Source organism: Dermacentor silvarum, unplaced genomic scaffold, assembly GCF_013339745.2.
Source record: "Dermacentor silvarum isolate Dsil-2018 unplaced genomic scaffold, BIME_Dsil_1.4 Seq1127, whole genome shotgun sequence".
Lineage (NCBI taxonomy): Eukaryota > Metazoa > Arthropoda > Arachnida > Ixodida > Ixodidae > Dermacentor > Dermacentor silvarum.
Window position 1 is genome coordinate 37,452 of NW_023605590.1, and position 22,548 is coordinate 59,999.

Consider the following 22,548-nt stretch of genomic DNA (forward strand, 5'->3'; position numbering starts at 1 on the left):
AAATTAGTGTAGTACTTTCTATCCTCCTTTTTTCAAGAAGACACTCTATTCTGATCTATTCGTTTTTCTTAGAGCTAAATTCAAAATAGGGCTGCTGCTGGCTGTTATAAGCATTGCACATATCTAGGGTCCTTAATTTTCAGGTAAAACCTCATACTTCACGATTTTTGCACCCTGAATCAGTTTAATGAAAATCGGGAAGCTTGCCCTTTCCTAAACGCTAAAAATAAATGCAGGTGTTGCAAAACACCGCCCACTTTGTGTGAGTAGGTGGTCAAGATATGCCGTATTATTTATATTGTGCATATATGAACATAGTATATGCCTCCTTTTCGCTTAACACTCAAGTAAAAACCGGCATATGTAATCTAATAAGTGCCTGCCGACCTTCAGTGAACGAAACTTTGTTGTCTTTATTAGACGTGTTTACATGAATACAACAATGGCACATTGCATCGCATTTCCCACCCCACTCCCTCTTCCCCATCGCATGCATGTAAATGGCGGTAATGCACTAGGAAGCGAACACAGCCAAAAGGCACGCTGTCAAAAAGAAAGAAAAAAGTGAGCACAGTGCTGACGTTGCTCTGCATTGCGACCAGTAGCTGTCATGTTGAGAGGATGTTTACCCAACTATGCTACGTTTAAAGAAGGGTGGAAGATTCGGCTTGTTGGACTTCCATTAACATTGTTGCAAGAACGTGTGGCGGCAACCAGTAAAACAGGACGACAACAGACAAGTACGAAATGCCCGACAGGTCTAGGATGAACACAGAAATGCTCAAAATGCATAATTATGATAATGGATGTCAACGTGGGCTTGTAAGATAGGAAAAAGCATCACTCCTCTTACAAAGCACACCCGTGTTGTGCACTGCTATTAGTACTTATTTTTTTTATTTGTTTAAAAAGTGCAATGAACAAAATAAAGACGGGATCACCAAACACTTCTCTATTTGTTGTTATCCTTCGTGTGGTCTCTTTAAAAAATTTTCAGTAATGCCTGCATGCCAACGAGGAATTTCATAGATGAGTTTATCACATGATTTGCGAGCAGATTTCTTTTTCATTACATGTTCCTTTGGGTAATTTTGCTTGTTTAAATGGAGCGTTCCTGTAAAAAAAAAAACGCATTGCCCGTGTTAATCGTTGCTAAAGATTACCACAAAAATTTCAAACTGTGGTCTGCTAGAGGACAAAACACACAATTTCTCCCCGATTTTTTTCAGCATAACAGCCAATTGTTACCCCCTGAATTTCAAAAAATATAAAACCCGAAAATGAAAGACCCTACTCGGACAATCCATAATTAGAATGAATTGACTGAGTGCACCATCCCCCTCAGTGACATCAAACTTAACCTTTTACATTAAATTGTTAGACATTTGATTAATATAGGTACGTACTTGTTCTAACTATGCATATGTTTTTTTTTTTCTTTATCTCGTTGCTGTATATATTTTTGTATCTTGTTGTACACAATAATACGCTGCCTGTTCTGATATGTCTGTCACTGTGCATTTTTTTATTATCTTTTATGATTTTCATTGTTTCAGTATTGTTTTGTCTCTCCTCCACTGTAATGCTTCATAGAGTGAATGTGGGTTTGTATAATAAATAAATGAATAAATAAATAATTAATTAATTGATAAAAACAGCTGAGTGCATCAGTCCTTGCTCAGACAACTGAGAATATGTTTTGTGTTGCCACCAAAGGTACTAAGGCCCTAGCTGCCTACAACTGAGTTTTCTTACACTTGCGCTATGTAAACAACTGTAATGCCTCAGAGAGAGTTTTCCTATTTTGCTAAGGTTTCGAAAGGCTTTCATTGTCACTTTTCCTGACATCCAACAAATACTTTTCACATGTGCTCAGTTTAGCAGTTGTAGCTCGACCCGCCGCGGTAGCACAGTGCCTATGGCATTGTGCTGTTTAGCTCGAGGTTGCAGGTCAGCATGGCCGCATTCTAATGGAGGTGAGGTGCAAGTACGCTTGTGTACTTAGATTTAGGTGCATATTAGCAAACCCCAAGCGGTCAAAATTAATCTGGTGTCCCCCACTGCACCGTGCCCCATAATCATATTCTAGTTTTGGCACGTAGAACCCCAGAATGAAATTTTTTTGAAGCAGTTGTAGCTCAGTGCCTAAAAAACCTGCCACTAGATGCCACAAGGTGCGCATTGTGCTAGGATTAGCTGCTGGTCTGAAAACATTTTTTTTTCTAGTTTATACGCATTACGAACTCGCCAGCTACAGTTCATAAATTGCAATATGTGCCCTAAAGTAATTAATAAAAAATTTAATTAGAAATGTTTTCTTATTTAGTTGAATATGTATTTCGATTTCACGTGCAAGTGATGTCCACCGCATCGGGTAATCTGCCACAATAAATTTAAACTTCTGCCACAGGCGATTCTTTAAATTTCTGTACTATAAAATAGAACACCCCGTAGATAGATTGAACCTCATCACCTAATAAGTCCACTGCTGGACAAAGGCTTGACAAACGCTCAAGTGACGAAGTGCGGCAAGGGAATTGACCTTCATGCTATCATGCTTCTCGCTTCAACGTGACCTTTAAGCGGCGAAAACACGGTGCGCGGCGGACTTTCCCCGTCGCAGATTGTTTTCAAGATAGGACCAAGGTGATCGTATTGCCGAAGTGGATCGTCGCAGATTACGTCCTGCTTTGGTCCACTGAAACCGTTCCGCATTGCTTTGCTGGCGAGAATCCTCTCCTTCTGTTTGTGCCAGTCTCGGACGCAAGTTTCGGATTCTCCGAATGCTCGTGATGCGGCCCGATTTCCCTCCGTCTCCGCACATGTGATCATTTTCCTTTTAAATGCGGCATCATTATGGACTCGGTACTTCATGCTAATAGAGCAGACGCAGAGAACGTGAAGACAGACGGTAGACTATTGCCCAAGCTAAAGCCCCTATACAGTTAAACCTGGATATAACGAAATTGACTAATTCCCAAAAAACTTCGTTGTAAAGAGGATTTTGTTATATGCAGGTTTGGCACGAAAATTAGAGAAAGAGACGCTTACTGTATTTACTCGATTCTAACGCGCCCTCGATTGTAACGCGCACCTGTTTTGTAACGAGCAAACGGCGTCCAAGATGGCCATTTTGTCCTCAAGAGTCAATATCTTGCATTTCTGCATCGAAGCACTCATTCTTGGAATGTTACACCAGGTACTGGATGCGTGGACGCGTGTCGTTTCGCACAAGCGCAAGGTGTCGGAAACGAAGAGCAAGCGACATGATGGCGTCGCAGCGTCGTATAGTGTCACCTAGTGTCAGGTTAGTGAAGTGAAGCGCATCGCAGGAACCAAAGAGTGGCGCTGCCAGCGCGTTGACAAAAAAAAAGGGTTTTTTTCTTCGGCAACATCAACTGGAAAAGGAAAGTGCCAGCTTGGCAGGCTAGGCCAGCTGCAGCAAGTGGCAGGATCAGGTTTGAATGAAAGGAGGGGGAAAGGTCATGCCCGCGGTGGCAAGATCGCCGGGTCGAGGGATGCAGGCCCGTCTCGCGCACGCTCGCACGCATGCACACGTGCGCTTGCTCTCACCTCGCAGTCGCCGTGAATTCGAGCGCGCCAAGCACGATGCCGCCGCTTCGCATTCCGTCGCAGCGGAGAAGGTGCTTCCGGTTGCTGCTCGCGCAAAAATGACAAAATTTGGGGCAAAATCTCTCGGTTGTCGGTGGGGAGAATTCGTTATTTCGAGGGGGTCTCCAGCTGCCACTTCGTTACGTAAGGTCTCAAATACATGTGCTTCTATGGAGTAACGGCGGGGAATAGAAAAGCTTCGTTATATCCAGGAATTCGTTATATGGAGGTTCGTTATAAGCAGGTTTAACTGTATATAAAAAGTAGCGCCAACCACTTCCCTCCTCCTCCGTTCCACTGTCGCGCTCGGCGCGGCTAAAGTCTGTAGATATTTTTTTACTTTCTCAGCAGGAAATCTAGGGAATTTAGGCGCGGCCAGCGCGATCGAGGCGCGATCTCGACAGTAGCGCCGCCTACGTCGGGCCTGCCGTGGCAGACAACAGCTAACGAGCTACCAGAGGAAATCCGCAGAAAACTTCGATCGCGCCCTGCGGAGAAGTTTTTGAGGCGTGATTTTGCTTCGTCAGTCAGTAAATGGCCTTAATAATGCCGTTTTGGAAGTAGCAACGCGACCATGCGAGTTGGCACAAATACCAAGTGTGCAGCAAGCGTTTGCACACGCCGGATGGTAAACAAAGCCTTTTGCCCTCGCCTTGTCAGTTGCGGCAACTGAAGGCGCAGCAGCATGCCATCACAACGAAGTTCTTGTCCCTAACACGTTTGATCCGTTTGTGTGTACCGCACTTTCGTCGCACAGGCCCGAGAATGGCGGTCGGAGCGCGCTGGAAACAAAAAATTGAACAAAAGTGCAACGCGTGCTTCCACGTGACACGGATTGGCCAATGGGGGAGTGGAGGAGGCCGAGGTGAGCACGGTGGCAGCAAGATCTAAGAATGGCGCTACTTTTTATATATAGGGGCTTTAGCCTAAGCAGGTGTACTGCAGCACACGGAGGAAGCTACGGTAGCTAGGCTCGAGAGTAGCTAGGCTCGACGCGTGTGCTAGGCGGCCATTTTGAAAGGCCGACGGTTATATGGTAACGCAGATTTAAGGTCATACTCGATTCTAACGCGCACGCAATCTTTGGACCTGTTTTATCGGAAAAAAAGTGCGTGTTAGATTCGAGTAAGTACGGTATTTGTGGCTTGAGGGGAGCGTTTGCCATCTAGGTTGACTTCGAACTTCCAGGCAGCCGCACTGTAACTGGTATTTCGTGTCCTGCAACTGCACTGTAAGCGATACGCATATATATTAGAGTGCTATGGGAAAATTAACGGGAGTCTGAAAAGACCGTATTATATCCGGTCCTGCACTATAAGCGGTTACGTTATAAGTAGTCTATACATACTTCTTTCTACAAACCTCTTCTACAGATCGGCTACGTTTTCTTATTGTGTTCAAGAAGTGTTTCAAAAAATGTCATCGTACAGTACTAGCCTTAGTTCTTTAGATGTCAGCAAATTTTATGTAATAATGGCACAGTAATGTCGATGACACCAGGTCCAATATTTTAGGCAAAATTTGGTATCAAATTACACCACAAAGCCCAACTTAAAATATTTTTCATACACTGAATTTGATACTTATAAATACTGATTTAAACATGGCAAATGTAACACAAAGCCCTTAGTAGTGTTGATACCCTGGAGCAAATTTTCAGTTGTGGATAGTTGCTAATTAATTGATTAATTCAATATTTTACTCGGCCTTTTTTTTTTGTATTAAATGTACTCTCCTTGGCCAGAAATAAAGGTTAACAAGTTGTTCTAACTTTCTTTGTGGTGGATTTGGAGGCAGTTAAAGATACCTTACATTTCCTAACTTTCATACTTGCCTAGGTATCATCTTTATATGTGTGAGAAATGTGTGGTATAATTTCTACAACTTCGAACATATGTGTCAGTACTTCTCGTGTTCTTTGTCCGAATCTGCGTTATGCCGTTGAATTCCTGAAATAAGAGATGGCAAGGTGGGGGACGCACTGGTAAAGTGTTTCAGGGATGCATTTCGACCTCTGGCTATATCTCTGAGGATAAAACATCTATATTCATAATTAGTGCTGGGGCCTCGCTGACTGCTAGCTTCTGCGAGGTGGTTTCTGAGGGCTCAGTTGTCAACGAGAAACAGAACAGGCAGCTGGGATGAGTGACCCCATGCCTTCCTGTTGAACAGAGCACGCTTCCTTACAAGCAACACCTGTCAAGCTCTGCCAGTGCATTCTTGTTGTTGATCATGGTAAACAGAGTTGCACACTGCTGAGCGGCACACTGGAATCGAGAGAGTACAAATGGCAGCTGTGTACAACCCTTGCGCACCTATTTCAGGCCATGGAGAATGAGGACTGAATGGTTCTGTATGTGTGCATGCACGCACGCATGCACGCACGGGCTCACATCCATGGCAGCACTTTGCGAGACACAGATAATTAACCTTAAAATTTGCCCTTTTGCTTGTGGGTTTAGTACGAGGTTAGTGTCGTTGCAAAGTAACTTTTAACGTGTTAGCATTCTTATGGTACTTCACGCATTGTCCGGGGGCCAATTATCTATCTAATCTAATTGTTTTTATGTTACCGTGTTACCACCAACCTGGGTCACTGAGTAGTTAGTGGTCGAATGGGTAGCGCATCGGGCTGCTGCGCTAAGGGAACATGGTTCGAAACCAATCGTCGGACCAAGTTGGGTCACTGAGTACGTGGCAATGTGTACATCCCTGCAACAAACTTCTTTCACGCTGACATGTGTCACTGTAGATGTGGAGCTAGGTAGGTACCGCTGTTCGAAGAAACTCTTTGATGCCAACTTGGAGCATTGGGTATGTGCCCCCCGGTGCCAACTTGGGTCATAAGAATTAAATTTCTCCGATGCTGAGCGGAATTGAACCTGCGTTACAAGGGTTCCTCAAGGACAGTAACTTGGTGTTTTAGCAGGCTTTGCCACAAATGCACTGGGTGTGTGCCACTTTTCAGTGAATGTCTTTCACGCCAATGCTTTAGCGAGTTGCGTCATGAATGCACTGGGTATGTGCTGCTCTTCTGTGAACCTTTCGCCAACTTGGGTCGCTGAGTATGTGCCACTGAGTGTGAGGCAAGCGAGGGAACAATTCTCGGCATTCGCATTGTGGGGATCGAGGTGCCTTCCCGCGCCTCGCCCCCAGCTCGCGCGTGGCGCTTAGCTCGATCTCCGGGAACCGCCGCCGTAACGGCAACATGGTGGACATGACTAGCGCACCGGACCTACTTTCCCGCGCAAACCGTGCTTCTCCCCCCCCCCCCCCCCCCCCCGGGATTGAACGTGCCCGCGAGAAAACGTCACCGGGACGCGCCCTGATTGGCCTCCCGAGTGGCGGCCTGCGGTGAGCCTTGGCATTTAAGTGCCGTGACTGTCGCACTGTGCTGTATCTTGGGTGAATAAACCTGTGTCTGCTTGCGATCTGACTCCGGAGCCTTCTCTGCGCGGTGTTGGAGAGTCAATGAACCCTGCCGTAGCGCCTTTGTGCGTTGTGGAGTGGAGGAGCGTCGTAGGGTAAGCCTTGTGCAAACCCATCTCCACAGCAGGCACCAGTGCACCACGCTCCTTGTCTCAGAGATCATGCATGGACTTCTCAGAAGCACCACCAGATAGCCCAGCATGTCCAGAAATAAGCGTGAGAGAGGAGCCTAGTTGTCGCATGATGCATTTGCACGCACTGGCAAGTCATTCAATTAGGATGCCATGCGCAGGCTTCACAGCGGAGCCGCTGGATGGCAATATTTGTCCTTAGGGAAGCGCAAAAGGGGATGCCTGCTGCAGTACACTCATCATACATAACTCATTCCAGTGGTGGCAATATGCTGTGTCATATTGATTCAATGCTAAACACATTACCCTCGACAGTGTCATCATGAGATGGGTTCTGCCAAATTTTTAGTAGATGCAGTTGTGAGCACTAGTATTCAGTAGCACTGTGTAATTCATCCTGTGTAAAAGCGAGCAGTACAGACCAGTTGTATGTAATTCATACAAGTTCAGTTGTCAGTGGAGTCATTTGGGACAGTGAAAAAACCTACCATGCTGAGAGCATTTGCATGCAGTGAAGTTATGCAGGGAGCCAAAATTAATGTCTGTTCTGCATTATGGGCCTTAAAAGACCCTGGAAAAACATCGTCAGGCATTATGTAGTTTCACTACCTAAATATCAAATTCACTGACAGCTGAAGTCTTTCAAGCCAATAAGGTGAAAGTGGACCTAGCGGGGCCGCACTGTAGCGCATTACATTTCAGATTAAACAAAATTGAACATTTTGTAGGCTTTCCCAGTGGCTAGTAGACCCAAATTCTCAAAAGGGCTGCGACATCCGGGGCACTACAGCGGTGACATGTTTGCCGGGCCGGCCTAGTTCGCAAGCGCCACCTGGTCTAGTGGTGCTGATCCTGCTGGCCTGACTGTGAGAGTTGAAGGCAGCCGTTTTCACCGGTAAAAACGTAGACGCGAGATTTTATGGTTTCATCGCAGTCTGTTACTGGCTCAATATCGGCACTCTTGTTTCCTTTTGAAAATGCTCCCAGAGAGGGGCATTACGTGGGTACAACGTATCCCCATACCACCGCTGTTGGATAATAAATAAAAAAAATTGCTGTGGTTTAGCTTTGGTTAACCCTGGTTGATAACGAAAGCTTCACTGCCCTGGCTAGGCCCATTTTTGAGCTGTGGCCGAGGTGTGGTTTCGCATTGATATACATACATGTTTGCAATGAATACAGTGTTTATTTATCATTTTTTATGCCTATGAAGACACTGTGGTGATCAGTAAAGTAGTGAGACTTGGTTGCAACTCGCAGCCGGGCCCAACTCTACTCGGGCAACGGCGACAATGTCTCCTTTCAGGGCTCCGTAAAGGCCTAAATATAGTCCGACGTTCGCATATTCGGAACTAGATGAGACATGTGTATGCTGCAGTAAAGATCCAGAGACCACTCAGCACATCCTAATGGAATGCGACGGGATCCACCCAGCGAGAACCGTAGGTAACGTGCAACTCCCAGAAGCGCTTGGGTTTAAAGTGGAAGGAAACATAAACAGATCAGCCGTAGAGATCAGCAAGAGACGATTAGAGTACTGGTGGAAAAAAAGCAGGGAAAAGATCGATACGACCTGATCTCTTAAAATCATAGGCAGCGGTACAAGCTAAATTTTTGAAAAAGGTATAGAAAAATGCGAGATAAAGAACATGTGTAGTATACCTGATTAAATCAAGCAGGCTAGGTGACTATTTGTCGCCACCCCGTTTCAAAGGGGATGCCAATAAATCATCATCATCATCACCGTTTTCGATGCACGCGGCTGGCCGCACCTTTTGTAGCGTTAGCTACACTGGCCTAGCCAAGCCCGTTTCGCGCGGCACATCAAGAGCCGTGCTGCGCATGCGCAAGGATCAGTGATGTCACACGGCTTGCGCACCGGAGCCGGCACCTCTCGCGCGACTCACCGCCGCCGGTCTGCGCATTCCAGAGGAGTGACGTCGTAGCCGTGGTAGACGCACTGGCGCCGGCGCGCGCTCGCTGTGCAGTCGCCGTCTGACACTGCGCTGGAGCCGCTGCGCTTCTGACTGGCGTTTGCCAGTGTGGTATAGCCATGGAGAAGGAGAGCGCAAATGCTGCTCAACAGCGCAGAAGAACGGAGAAGCTTGATTCATCGGATCCCGAAGTAGTTGCCTGGCAATTAGCGGTTGAGCGTAGGAGGAATGAACAGAAGAAGGCTAAACGTGCTGCGGAGACACTGGAGCAAAGGGATGAACGTCTAGCAAAGCGGCGTCGCCAGGAGGCTGAGCGACGTGCCCGACCACCCCTGCAGCAACAGTAAGCATGACAATCAAGCTAATCCTTGACAATCTAGACAACCAGGAAAGCTAAGAATAATCAGCTGAACCTTTGCTAACGCTACGTATATCCTGGCATAGCCGAGCTAAGCCACTGCACCGTTTTCATTGCCCATAGCAATTATATCGACACTCAAAGCGGATTTCTGGCCTCGCCGTCGCCGTGAGGTTCCGTATGACGTCAAACGGCGATGAAATCGTCGCCGCGCGCCGTATGCTTTAAGTGCGAGTGAAAGCGCGCGGCGCTAAAGGCCATGGGGGGACGGGAGGGAGGGAGGGGAGGCGACGTTTAGCTGCGGCACCAAATGCGTATTTATATAAAAAACGTTGCGAGGCGAGAAGGGGGTGAAGACTTCCGACGCTGATCGACGGGTGCCCCGTTCTGATCTCGTCGAAAACCTCCGAGCCGCCCGCAGAGGGCACGGCGCCTACGAGCGGAGTGAGCGGATGTGCGTCGCTTGAGCTCCGCCAGTGGCGCACCGACGGGGGGCGCAACCCCCCCCCCCCCCCCCCCCCGAGGCCGACTTAACCCCGCCTTTTGTTTAACCCCTTTTCTTTCTTTACGCATTTGAGTACTGCAACTAAGATGTAAGACGCACAATCGTCTGCACACTGGCAACAAGCGCATTTTTTTTTTACAATTTCCCGTGCAGAAATCGAAATTAGGGCTGTTTAGATGGTATTGGCAAACTGTCAAACCCTTCCCCCTGGCAGAGATCCTGGGTCTGCTACTGAGCGCCGCCGAACATGTGCTCTCCCTGACCGGATTACCTTGCGTCGGACCACCTAGAACTCACGATCTGGAACACCCGGACACCTTTCCCGAGCCGCGGTAGGACATTTTCTTCTTTTATTGCGATAGCAATTATATGGACACTCCAAAGCAGATTTCTGCCGTCGTCGTCGCCGTCGTCGTGAGGTTCCGTATGACGTCAACGGCGATGAAATCGTCGCCGCGCTCCGGACGCTGTATGTGCAAGTGAAAGGGGACGCGCGCTTTCACGGGGAGCGAACGCACGGCGGAGAGCAAATGCGCGTTCTGCGCCGTGCTCCCTGAAGGGCTGCAGAATTAAGCGTCTCTTTCCTCCTTTCCATATATAGAGAGCAAACGCAAATTTTTCCGTCGCGCGAAAGGCTGTGGGGGGACGGGAGGGAGGGAGGGGAGGCGACGTTTAGCTGCGGCACCAAATACGTAATTATATAAAAACGCTGACGGCGCCGACAACAGTTCTGTGCGTTGCTGGAGCTGCTGCATGTCCAAGTTTATACAGCTGATAAAACTACTATCCTTACTCCGTATAGCTCTCTACTAATTTGCTATCCCAATTGGTGCTTCGCCTTTCGGGTGAAACTGCGACAAATTTTTTTAACGGCTCGAGAAGGTCCGAAGCGGGTGTTGGCCCGGCGAGTACGGGTCACCAGGTCTGGCGACGCGGCACCCTCCACCACCAATATGGACGCTCCCATCACGCTGATTGCCGGCACGACCATCACCCCATTCCTGCAAACTGCGGTCAACCGAACGAATTCAACACTTACGTGCGCGGCCCCCGAAGACACGTTACGTACGTGGAATCATCCATGGGATAGATCCCGGCACCACTCCTGAAGAACTCGCTGCCAACCTCCGCGTGCGCACGCAGGGGGTGAGAGTGCGCAGTGCGCAGATGCTTGGTGCTACTAAATCTGCTTTGATCACCTTCGAGGGCCCCTTCAACCCCCGCTATGTACTGTATTACGAGGGGGGGGGGGAGTAGCCTGCCACCCATACAAGCCGACGTGGCAAGCCTGCCAAGTAAGCTTACAACCGGGGCACCGATCGGACATGTGTCCTACGCCGAACGCTCGAGTGTGTCGGCAGTGCGGTACCCTCGAGCCCATGACAGTCTTCCCTGTGCTCCCAAATGCCAAATATGTGGGGAAGGCCACTTGACGGGCGCCGAAGAGTGCTCACAGAACCCAAGCGCATGCAGCCTCTAGTCTCGTACCAAGACATCACACAACACTACAAGCTAACCCGCAGAACATATGCACCCCCACACAAGTCACTACCTAGACAGCAGCAGCGATTCCTCCGAGCTATACAAGTTAATACATTCCCCCACCCAACCAGAAACCACCTCATAGCCCCTACACAATTCTCTCCGCAATGCCGCTTCTGCGCAGAGCCCGGGTCCCTCAGGCACAACATAGTAGGGGGTTGCAGAGAGGCACCACTCAATCCTCCGAACCCTTACCACACCAACGAGCTTTGGGAGAGAGCCTTGGCCAGCTCCGACCTCGAAGATCAGCAACGGCTGATTTCGAGGGCCCAGGATGCGGCCCGAGCTCAAGGCATTCTGGAATGAGGACGCCTCTCCAAAGCAGCATTTACAAAATAAAGATGTTTACGGTATTCTCTCTCTCTCTCTCTCTCTCACACAGAGACTGAAGACCCTGCGGCCACGGCCCACCCCACCCACCCAACCCCGTGGGCGCAACCCCCAGCGCAAGCCACCTATAATCCCAAACGCAGGTGGCTCAGCAAGGAGGGGGAGACTTCGCGCAGCCACTCTCGCTCGCGGTCGCAGTCTTTCCCTCCCCTACCCCCTGTATATAGGACCTGGCCAGCAGCAACAGCCGCAGAAACAGGACCGGAAGACCAAGTGGCAACAGCAGCAACCCACACGCCAACAGCCCCAGCAGGCCTCCCGCAAGTATGCCGAGAAGCACAATTCCACTTCTTCAGCCGGCACCGATACCAAGGTGAGCTGGCCAGCAGTAGGGGCGACACCCATCGCTCCGCCCAACACTCAGTCCCCCGCGTACGAACACCTTCTCGCGGAAAACTTAAAGCTCAAACAGGAACTGGTTGCCGTCAAGGCGCGTCAGGCTATAAGGACAGCGCTCAACTCCACGCCCTAATGGCGCGTATTTGATCGTGGATCGCCACCTGAATCCACCGAACGCCACTCACAAACCAACCCCAGCAGACAGGCAACCCCTAAGATGCCGCCCTCGCTTCCCACCCCGACGGACTCCGCGGTCACACGCAAAGAGATACGCGAAATGCTGTCTGCGCTCTCCCAAAAACTCTCCGCGTGCTATGTGGACTCGTGCTATGTGGAAGCAAGTTGCAGCAGAGCTAAACTCCTAGGAGAGCCTATTCAGGTTTAGTTTGAAAATCTAAATTTCAGATGTCAGTTGGCGCCACGACACAGAAGAAACATTTAAATATCAAGAAACGGCGCCGTGGTTTTGTAAGTTTAATTGGAAGCGATTATGAACTGTTCGGATGATGTGTGTCGTCTTCCTTTAGAATCCATCGTCTGACTCATGTATAAATGCTGATTATTATAATTTTTGTATTTATCTAGAGTTATCTAACTCCACTGAGTTACCACCTCACTCCACTCACTTTAAGATGTATGCCGTTGTGGTAAATGCACTCCCGGGAAAATCGCTTGATTATCTCGTCTTCTTTATATCAATTTCTAGCCCAATTTCTGAAACACGTCCTGCTTGGTGTGTACAGGAATAGTTCCACGCCACGGCCGCTGGATATTTTTAACAACGAAGCTGTTTAAGCCAGCCATAATTTGTGGTGCATAGCAAGAAACTACCAAGAAAGAAAAGAAACTTACCCCTCACACTATCCCATCAATTTAAATGTCAAAGACATCCTTGCTCATCTGCGCGGAGTCCGCAGAAAATGCCTGCCGCCTCACCCACAACTTAGCGTGGGAGGCCGCCGATTGGCGCAAAATGCAGACCGGGGTATTCCCCCATCTAAAAATGCTAAACGCCATGTATCCCACTCGCTATAGGGCCAAGTGCCCTTGGTGCGGTGGCATACCTACCCTAATACATGTAACATGGGAGTGTACTAAGCACCCTCATAGGCCAATTAATAATATCACAATGGAGCAGTGGGAGCTCCCACTGCTCCATTGTGATATTATTAGTTGCCCTATGAGCGTGCTTAGTGCACAGCTCGCCCGTTCCTTAATTAGCCAGGTCAGGCAGGCATCAGAGGCCAGTGGGGCCCTGGACTGAGGGGCTCCGACCACCGCTTCTTAAAATATTTTCCAGTCAAATAAAGTTTCTATATAGTTTCTTGCCGAGGCAGGATTCGAACCCGCGTGCCCCCGGTCCTAAAGCGAGCGTCGTAACCACTCTATACAGCCACGCTTGCCGAACATGCATTTATGCGAACCATATGATTGCGTTCGAGCGTCGTCGTCTTCGTCCACAGCTAGCGCGTTCGTACGCTCGTGATCTGCGAGGTGAAGAGGTTTTGCGCGCTATGAGAGCGAGAAAGAGACGCATTCACGGAGCGGGTCTCCTGGAACGCAGTGTCGGCATTGGAACGCGGTGTCGGTGTTGCAATTAAGCTACGCTATGCAATGCGCAGAGACGGCCGTAAGTCCGAGACGCACGACAAGAAATTATCATAATCATGAGTAATAAGATGAAAAGTTCGCGCGCACTTCCGGAAAATGCTGGGCTACGATCGCCCAGCTTCGCTGTTTCAAGCGTTGCGCGGCTTTCGCGCGAATAAGTCGTCGTTAACAAAAGTTTAATCGCGCCATTTGCGAAACAGCGCATGCTTCAAAACCCGCGCTCGTAGAGATTACCTTCTAACATATGGATGGAAATTTAAGTGGACAAAATGGGGGGCTGGTGTAGCGAGAAGTGGTGGTCGCGAGAAGTGCATATATGGTGAATTGGTCAAGACCAAAAACCTGACCGAAGTGGAGCGTTTTGTGTTACACACGCTTCGGTGGTTTAACACTGAAGTCGCCACGAAGCCGATCTTATCCTGCGCTCTTCAAGGCACCTTCGCGCAACACGGATATATACGGCTGTTTTTGGGGACGTCAAACATGAGATATTGTCGTTATGTCACTGCGCGCCAGTCGGGTGTATCTGTTGCCCTGTCCGGTGACCTGCTTCGTGGCACTGCACAGCGCGGGCGCTATCTACGCCGGCCATTGTCTGCGATAAGACAGACGACGCAGGCTGTTGTTGCCTGTCGTTGGCACAGCCGGAGGATTTGCTTGGAACGCCGCAGGTCATCCAAACAAAATGCTTCTCGCACTCGGAAATTACCTTGCCAGAAAGACGTTATAATTATTGACTGCGAAGAAATAGAAAAAAAGAACGTGCTGACCGCGACTGCCTGCAGTTGAACATCGGTCAACCTGCCGCGGTGGCTCAACCAATAGATCGCAGGAAACTCTGTGGCTCAACCCAAACCTGTGCAGTTTGAGGACGCTCAGCGCACCAGTTAACATCAGTCAGATGTATAGCGACGTATGAAGGAAGGTGTATAGCGAAGAAAGTGGCAGATGAGAGCGAGTGCTGTACGAGTGAAAAAACCGCGTGGCGAGACCGTATAGACCCTTTTAACGGTAATCCCGTGAGCGCCGCCGTGTTTGATCGCGTGGTGCAGCGTCCATTGTTTGCCTCAGCCGCCACCGTGTTTACAATCACACAGTGGATGTGCACGACGTCGGCGCGGCTCAGCAAACCTCCGTTTTGGCGGATATGGTAGACGGTGATTGGGTGGACGACACGAAGCTTTGGCCACAGTTTCAGAGGGCATGTTAGCGCTTCGGTGCGCAAAGCTTTACCACATGGTATGGGCTTGCGCAATCACACCACAGCTCACACCCATAACACACCCCACAACACGGCAATAGGAGGCAGCGCTGTCCAGCTCGGACTCGACGGACCAGCTCAACCTGGTCAACCGAGCGAGAAGGGCAGCTACTCCTGGACTGAGGGGACCACCCACTGCAGAGCGGAGGAGCTACCTACGCTCGCGTGCTCTTTTGATTAAAGTTTATTCTCTCTCTCTCTCTTTACGCCTTGTGTAAACAGCGCGAGCACTGCATACGGTGCTGCTTGTACTAAAAGCGGAGCTAGAAATGTATTCCAAGCTGTCCAAACTATCCGTTTATCAGGATCGGCGTGTTTTTCTTTTCGTTCTTTATTTGACAAAAAAATTTGAAGCAGTGTCTTGTCATGTTTCTGACTCAGTAAAGTTCCCCGGTGCGATCACAATGTGACTGTTTATTTTCGTGCCTGATCGCTCGCGGGTGTGCTCAGTTTTTATAGATTTGTTGTTGCTGCGCACATGGGTTAGAACGTAGATGTTCTGTACCAATAGCCCGAGTTGCTGAGTGGACGAGATGTTCCAGACCACGGTGGTAGCATTCAGATGAGCGGAATGGAAAGCTCAGCTGAGATTTGATGAAAAAATGATTCTGGAGTCTTCCTGTCCTCTGTACGACGTATATCCATAACTTAGGATGTAAAAGAAGTCTCCCTCACGCGCAGATACCGAATGAATTGCTGGTCATAACGTATTAATATGGGCTAGTTGGTTCATTGGTGTGATCAAGAAATAAACTATCGGTTGTTGCTGCCCCTTGTGACCTTGTCGGTGTCCTTGCTTGTCGTTTGCTGCGATAAATTCGGGAGCAATAATTTAAGCTGGGCTATTGGTCGAGTAACTTTCCGAATTATATCGATGAATTCTGTCGTCGAGTGTCGATACACCAGTGTCGATACATTATTGTTTTTTTAATCGCTTGCATTTCTTGGACTAAATATGCTCCTCCATTCCCCCACGGCTCGGAGGTTCTTAAAAAAGTTGTCGCAGTTTCACCTGAAAGGCGAAGCATCAATTGCGATAGCAAATTTGTAGAGAGCTATACGGAGTAATGATAGTAGCTTTATCAGCTGTATAAACTTGGACATGCAGCAGCACCGGCAACACGCGCAACTGTTGTCGACGCCATCGGCGTTTTGCCCGCGTTCGCACAAAATGCGTGCGGCGTTGGTGACTGTTGCCGGAGCTTCTGATATAAATAGGCACTTGGTGCTGCAGCTAAACGTCGCTTCTCTTCCCTCCCCCTCCCCCCCACGGCTTTTCGTGCGTCCGAAGAATGCGCGTTTGCTCTACATATATGGTGATTGTAAAGGAGGAAAGAGACGCCTACTTCTGCAGCCCTTAACGCACGGCGCAGAACGCGCGTTTGTTCTCCGCCGTGCGTTCACTCCCCGTGAAAGCGCGCGTCCCTCGCGCCCTTTCACTCGCACATACAGCGTTCGGCGGCGCGCGGCGACGATTTCATCTCCATTGACGTCATACGGAACCTCACGGCGACGGCGACGGCAACGGCGACGCCGACGGCAGAAATCTGCTTTGGAGTGTCCATATAATTGCTATCGCAATAAAATAATTAATGACAGTGATAACGTGAAATGCGCCGCTCTGTGCACTAATACGCTTCATTTCACTGTAACTACGCGTAGACGGCGAGAACACGGAATTGACGATGTGCTCGATTGACGATCCGGCTCGATTCTATTTCGTTGGCGGGTTGAGCGCGAGGTCGAGAGTTCGGCTCCCGGCCTACGCGGCCCCATTTCGAGGGCGGCCGGCGGAATGTAAAAACGCTCGTGTACTTAGATTTACTTGCACTTTAAGGAACCGCGCGTGGTCGAAATGAATCACTACGGCGTCTCTCATAGCACGCGTTTGCTAAAGATCCATTATATTTAATTTCTTTACTATGTCGGCTCGGGACGGCTTGACAGTATACCTATAAAATAAAGCGGACGCAGCGTGCCGTCCTTTTATTTGTATGCACGGGCACCGCTGGTGGTTCCGTTTTAAGCAAGAACATTCGCTTACAGACCCACTCCTATATAGAAAATCAAAATGTCAATGAATGACAGTCGCCTTCCGTAAGCCGCTTATGAATTGTCGCTGACTGCGAACGGCGTGTGGTGAAACCGCTGTCGAGAGGGAGCCTTGGCGCGGAGTGCTTTTATCTGGCCTTTAGGAATCAGGGCGGAAGGGGGGGGGGGGGGGGGGGGGGAGGTAGAGCACCTCGTTCACCTTAATTTTTGTGCCAGCAGTTGTTGGTTACGTTGAATTTCGCTGTGAATGATGTGAGATATTCTGCCGACTGCTGCACTGCTGCCTGTCTGTCCAGTTACTGATCGCAACTATTCTGTATCCACTGTGGGCCGCAAATTGTTATGAAAGCTTTTTGTCGCCAAAACAAGATATTATATTGGAGGAACCAGCAGCTTTCGTCAAACATACGAGCTGATATATAGTTTAACGGTTCGCAAATTCCATGCCAGGACCTAGTTGGGTTTTGTATACGCGCTTAACATGTTTTCTACAGCTAACCTCATTACGGCGTTTGCCGTGTGAAACAGAAGGCAGCACAGAAATTGTGCCCGCGTGTGTGTAGATGGTTGCACCGTTAACTTACCGTAGTATAGCTGGTATAACGGTAAAAGTTCTATGGCACTAGCAACAGCAGAATAAGAAAAAAAAAAAAAAAAAAAAAACCGATGAAACAAAGGTTTCCAGCCGTGGCACTGATTCCATTCTGCATTTTTTCATAGAGAAATTATTTTCCTTGATAGTTCTGGGCTGGGGACCAGTATATCAAGCGAATGACCTGAATCCCGACGTGTAGCTAGCGCACTATATTCGTGAGCGTCAGAAGCCGGCCGCTCATTTTTCAACTCTTTTGTTTGTGTTTTTCCGGCACCTGTTGCGAAAGCAGTTCGGTGCACCTCTGAATGTAGCACGTTTTTTTTTTTTTTATCTTTAGAATGAAAAGGTGCGACATACTCATTTACGCTGAGCACGAATGTACTACGTGTCTTAATTGGCCGTAGAACTGGACTCTCGTCTGCAAGGGCACTTTTCTCGCTGTGTGAGCAAAAGCGCGTTGCACTGAGAGCGTTTTTTCCGGTCTGTCCGCGCGTTACTTTTATAGCTGCTGGCTGTATCTCTTCAGATGCGCAATAACTGCTTATCAGCTGCAAGCAAGTACGAAAAGGGAGGAAAAAAACAACAAAACAAATAAAAGGCAGAGCACGTGCACGTGTTTGGGGGATTGCCCTCTCGACAATGGGCACGTAGAAACGTCTAGCTGGGCGACCGCTGGAATTCATTGCGACGCGCCGATATCGCTGAGTGGCTCTCCTTCGGGCAAAGATAAAACGCGAATAAAGAGCGCGCCCCGTCTAATCAGGCGCGCGCTTCGCACTCCTGTCCAAATAGGGCTGCGGCGACAAGCTCATGAATGGCTGGGAACGCGCTCGGCGAACGCAATCCATTATTCGGGCTACAGATGTTAAAAACGTGCCTCGCGTGGCGGCCGCGACAGTTTAGTTCAAAAGCGGCAGACGACATATGTGCGTTGTTTTGCCGCAACATATGCCGCCGCCGTGGGGGAGGTGAGGAGTCCATTGCGGGACGACACCGCCGGTGGCTCCACCTGTCGCCGCAGCGCAAGTGAAGGGCGGACGGGCGCGCACGCACGCAGGCAGGTGCACGCGACCGCACTTTTGCTGGAGGGGGAGAGCGCCGCCGGCTGCGCCGCCGTTTCCGCTCGCCGGCGCACGCAGCGGGTCGCGTGAGGCGTTGACGTCAGCGCTGGCACGTGAGCGGCGGCGTGACGCGCCGCGTGACCGGCGCCGCAGCAGACCTCGTCGGCGGCAGAGCGCAGGTTGGCTATCGTGGCACACGGCAGCGGCGCGAGCAGCGCAATGGACGCCGGCTGGGAACAAGCGCTGCGGCTCAAAATGGAACAGCGGTGAGGCCCCCCGAGCGCGCGCGCGTTTGCCGGCCGTGCTCTGAGCTGCGTCGGTGCTCGCGCAGGAGCCTCAACTTCTGCGCCCTGGAACGGCGGCGGCCCCAGGCGGGCGACATGCTCGAGGACGCCGAGGAGCTGGGCCGCAAGAAGGCCGCCCGGGTGAGTGTGCCCAGCAGGAGGGCCTGGACGAGCCTCTGCGGGAGACGTGGTGCCCGGGATTGCAGTCCAAGCTGCGGACGCCCCCGCCCAGGAGCCCGCCGCTTGGACTGGGATCGAGGGCACCACCGCTTCGGCAGAGTGAGTGCTGCGACCACACACGGCGGCAGCCGCGCCCTGCTGCTGGGCATTCTCTTTTATCACTTCCTCCACTTGTTTACCGCCGCCCGGTCGCGCCAAGGACGCCCCGAAGGCCGTCGCACGTGACTCGGCCGCCGTCACGTGGCGGCTGCTCGCGCGAGAGAGCCATCGGCGCTGGCCCGACCGGCTCTCCTTGGCGCTTCTTCCGGGACGGTCAGACGAATCGATCCTGCGCCGACCGCGCCAAGGTCGCGCGGTGCCGCTCACGTGGCCGAAACCCGACACCCGCGGCTCGGAATGGGCGCGCCCCGAAAATAGGGGGTCGCCCCTCTATTCCGGGTCGCACGTGCATGCCGGCACCGCCCGGGGCGCCGGCGGCCCCACTTACTCTAACGCTCTGGCTGCACGGCGCGCAGGACCCCATGTCTCACCGGATCATCGAAAAGCGGCGCCGAGACCGCATGAACAACTGCCTGGCCGACCTGAGCCGCCTCATTCCAGCCGTCTACCTCAAGAAGGTAGCTGCCGCGCGCGCACTCACGGGCTACCACCGGCCCACATGGAGCGCCCCCTCGCGCATTGGCCGCCCTCTCAGATGCTTGTCTCGCTTGTGTGTCGTCTCGCTCAGTGAAGTCCGGCAGCTGTGTGCTCTCTGTCGCAGCACAGGTGCGGCGCAAGAGAGCGGCCTTTCTTGCAGCAGGTGAACGCACAGCTCCCGTAGGCTGGCACCAAACGTAAATGTCTTGTGTCGTCACGTCACACTACCATGTTTCTTGACCCCCTCAAAAAAAGCATCTGCCCAGCTGCCCGCCAAAGCACCGAGAGAGCGCCGCATGTGGGCCGTCCCTAGCAGCGTGCCATCCTCGGGCCTTCACCCTCCTTGGTGTCCCCATTTGCAGGGCAGAGGCCGCATTGAGAAGACAGAGATCATCGAGATGGCCATCAAACACCTGCGGCACCTGCAGGCACACTCCTGCAAGGACCCCAGTAAGTAAACGTGCATATGCTGTCGTTACCCTTCCCTTCTGCAGTGCCGGCTTTCCCCCACCACAGCCACCTGTGAAGTAGTCCAGAGGGTGGACAGCGACCATCGGCTCCAGTACCGGCTGGGCTTCCAGGAGTGCCTCTCGGAAACGGCGCGCTTTCTTGTGGACCTGGATGGTGCGGGGGACGACATGTGCCTACGGCTAGTTGCCCACCTGCAGAAGCACTTTGACAAGATCTCGGGAGCTGGTGAGCATCTGAACAGAAAGACAGCACTGCATGCGTGGGCAAAGAAGATTGGGGTATGCAAGTCTCCGGTAGAGGGGAAGGGCAATGACCAGTTTTGCAATGTTGCAGCGCTCACCAGATTCTTCCAAAAAGTGCCTTGATGCATGCAAATGCAAGTAAACTCTGTATAAGCAACTGAACGCTGTTAGCAAATATTGTAACTATTTTTCTGTGCACTCAGTGCTGTTCAAAGTGCTCCAATGTTTGAAGTCACCTCTTGCACTGCACTGTTGACATGTACTAATGCATAGTGAATGTCAGCTGGGCTAGTTGGTTGAATTGTGTGTCATATTTAGTGCTGAAGTTGTAACACATGATATAGACCAAGTTGAAAGGGGAGGTTTTATTGACTTGCTCATTAATCTGCAGGGCCATGCTTCCCGTCAGGCCTGATGCTTTCTGATGAGGAGACGCCAACGGAGCCTGAGCCCCTTCTTGAGCGGCTAAGAAACAACCCGGATCGCCAACCAAAGCAAGAACCGACAGCTCCGCATCCAGACAACTCGTGTTCGTCCTCGTCGTCCTGCTCTTCCGTCAGTCAGTTGAGAGAAATGTTGCAGAATCCAGGTCTTAGTGTACAAGAGGTCATGCGGCGCTCTGACTACCTCCTCCCAAAGCCGATGCCTGCGACTCCAGCCCCAAGTGAAGAGACCTACAAGTTCAAAAATGACATCAAGGACCGCTTCCACAAGGATGCTCAGTGGGGTACCATTGAACGGAATTCCACCCCCACTGAAGAGCAGCGGCGTCACTCCCATACCCAAGGACCACTGGCGCCTTCCCCGAGCCCTACCAGATTAACTGTATCGGCACCTCCTCCCGAGGTTCCTCCCGAGCCAGCCGGTAGCCCTGCGCCACCTGGTGTTGCTGCATTTGCATTGCACCCACGTGGCGCATACTACATTCCCGTGACCCTAGACCCTGCCCTCGTTGGACCTGCCTTTTCGTGCATGGGCGATGACCCCAGCCCTCTACACCCAGTCAGCATATCTGTGCACTTTGGCCGGCAACGTGTGCTAGGTCCACCCCCGTGGTCGCAGTGTCCGTGGCGCCTCCGCATGAGCGAGCCCAATGGCTACGCCTGATGGACACCTCTCACACCTAGGTGATGCGTTGCGTACAGAGTGCTTAGGAGAAGGAGCACGACTGCCCAGAAAGATACCCAACAAATTGGAGGGTGCTTTTTTGGCAGGCCAAACACGTTCGTTAACATTGAAACATTATGCTCCGCCACTGTTTCAAACTAGCCACAGGCTTCACATCTCTGCTGCATTTGCATACAGACACACAGTCAACAGTGTTGGTTGTACAGCTTTATAAATGATTTTGTTTTTTTCAGTTCGGGGCACAAGTTCATCACTGCACGAGGCAGCCACTGTCCTTGAGATCTCGACAGGGCAGGAAACATCCAGTCACTTCCTGCATAAGCCATCAACTTCTCATGTTTGTTCTTTGAGGCATTTTACCCTCGAAGTTAGTCACAAGGCATGCACCTCTTCTCGGCATTCCTTGTTGCCTTGATCAACACAGTGAGGCAAGCAGTCCCCGCACTCTGTACAAAATGCAGAAGCTAGTCCAGTTCATTAGCCCTGTGCCTTCCTGTTCCCACATTTTATTTTTTTGTCCCTGGACAGGCAACCAATTTAACTTATTGCTCCCTATTTATGCTGTTGTTGAGTTTGCCGAGTTTATTGTTTGCAAGTGCATGTCCACCAATAAAGACAGCCCTGTTGGACCTTGTCTTTTTCTATTTTTACTCTATTGCCTCACAATGTGTGGCCTTGATGGGTAATAACCATTTAGTATGTAAGCTGAAGTTATTTCACCAGCTACTGGTAACTTGATGAAAAGTTGCAGGTTTTCCACATATGCTTGGTACATGGGAAATTGGCT

General features: G+C 50.6%; 1 protein-coding gene across 3 annotated transcripts; it reads left to right on the forward strand.

Moving 5' to 3' along the window:
• Positions 1-18,571: 18,571 nt before the first annotated feature.
• LOC119434497 (hairy/enhancer-of-split related with YRPW motif-like protein) lies at positions 18,572-22,390 on the forward strand. 3 transcript variants are annotated; one of them, XM_037701645.2, is made up of 6 exons: positions 18,574-19,086; positions 19,152-19,383; positions 19,800-19,901; positions 20,283-20,370; positions 20,437-20,616; positions 21,025-22,390. In XM_037701645.2, exons 1-6 carry the CDS (start codon positions 19,040-19,042, stop codon positions 21,738-21,740), a joined length of 1,365 nt encoding a protein of 454 aa, XP_037557573.1. In that variant the 5' UTR covers positions 18,574-19,039; the 3' UTR covers positions 21,741-22,390. The 3 variants fall into 3 exon arrangements, with proteins under 3 accessions (XP_037557574.1, XP_037557573.1, XP_037557575.1); XM_037701647.2 differs by having other exon boundaries at positions 18,581-19,086; positions 19,152-19,245; XM_037701646.2 differs by lacking the exon at positions 19,800-19,901 and having other exon boundaries at positions 18,572-19,086.
• Positions 22,391-22,548: the final 158 nt, after the last annotated feature.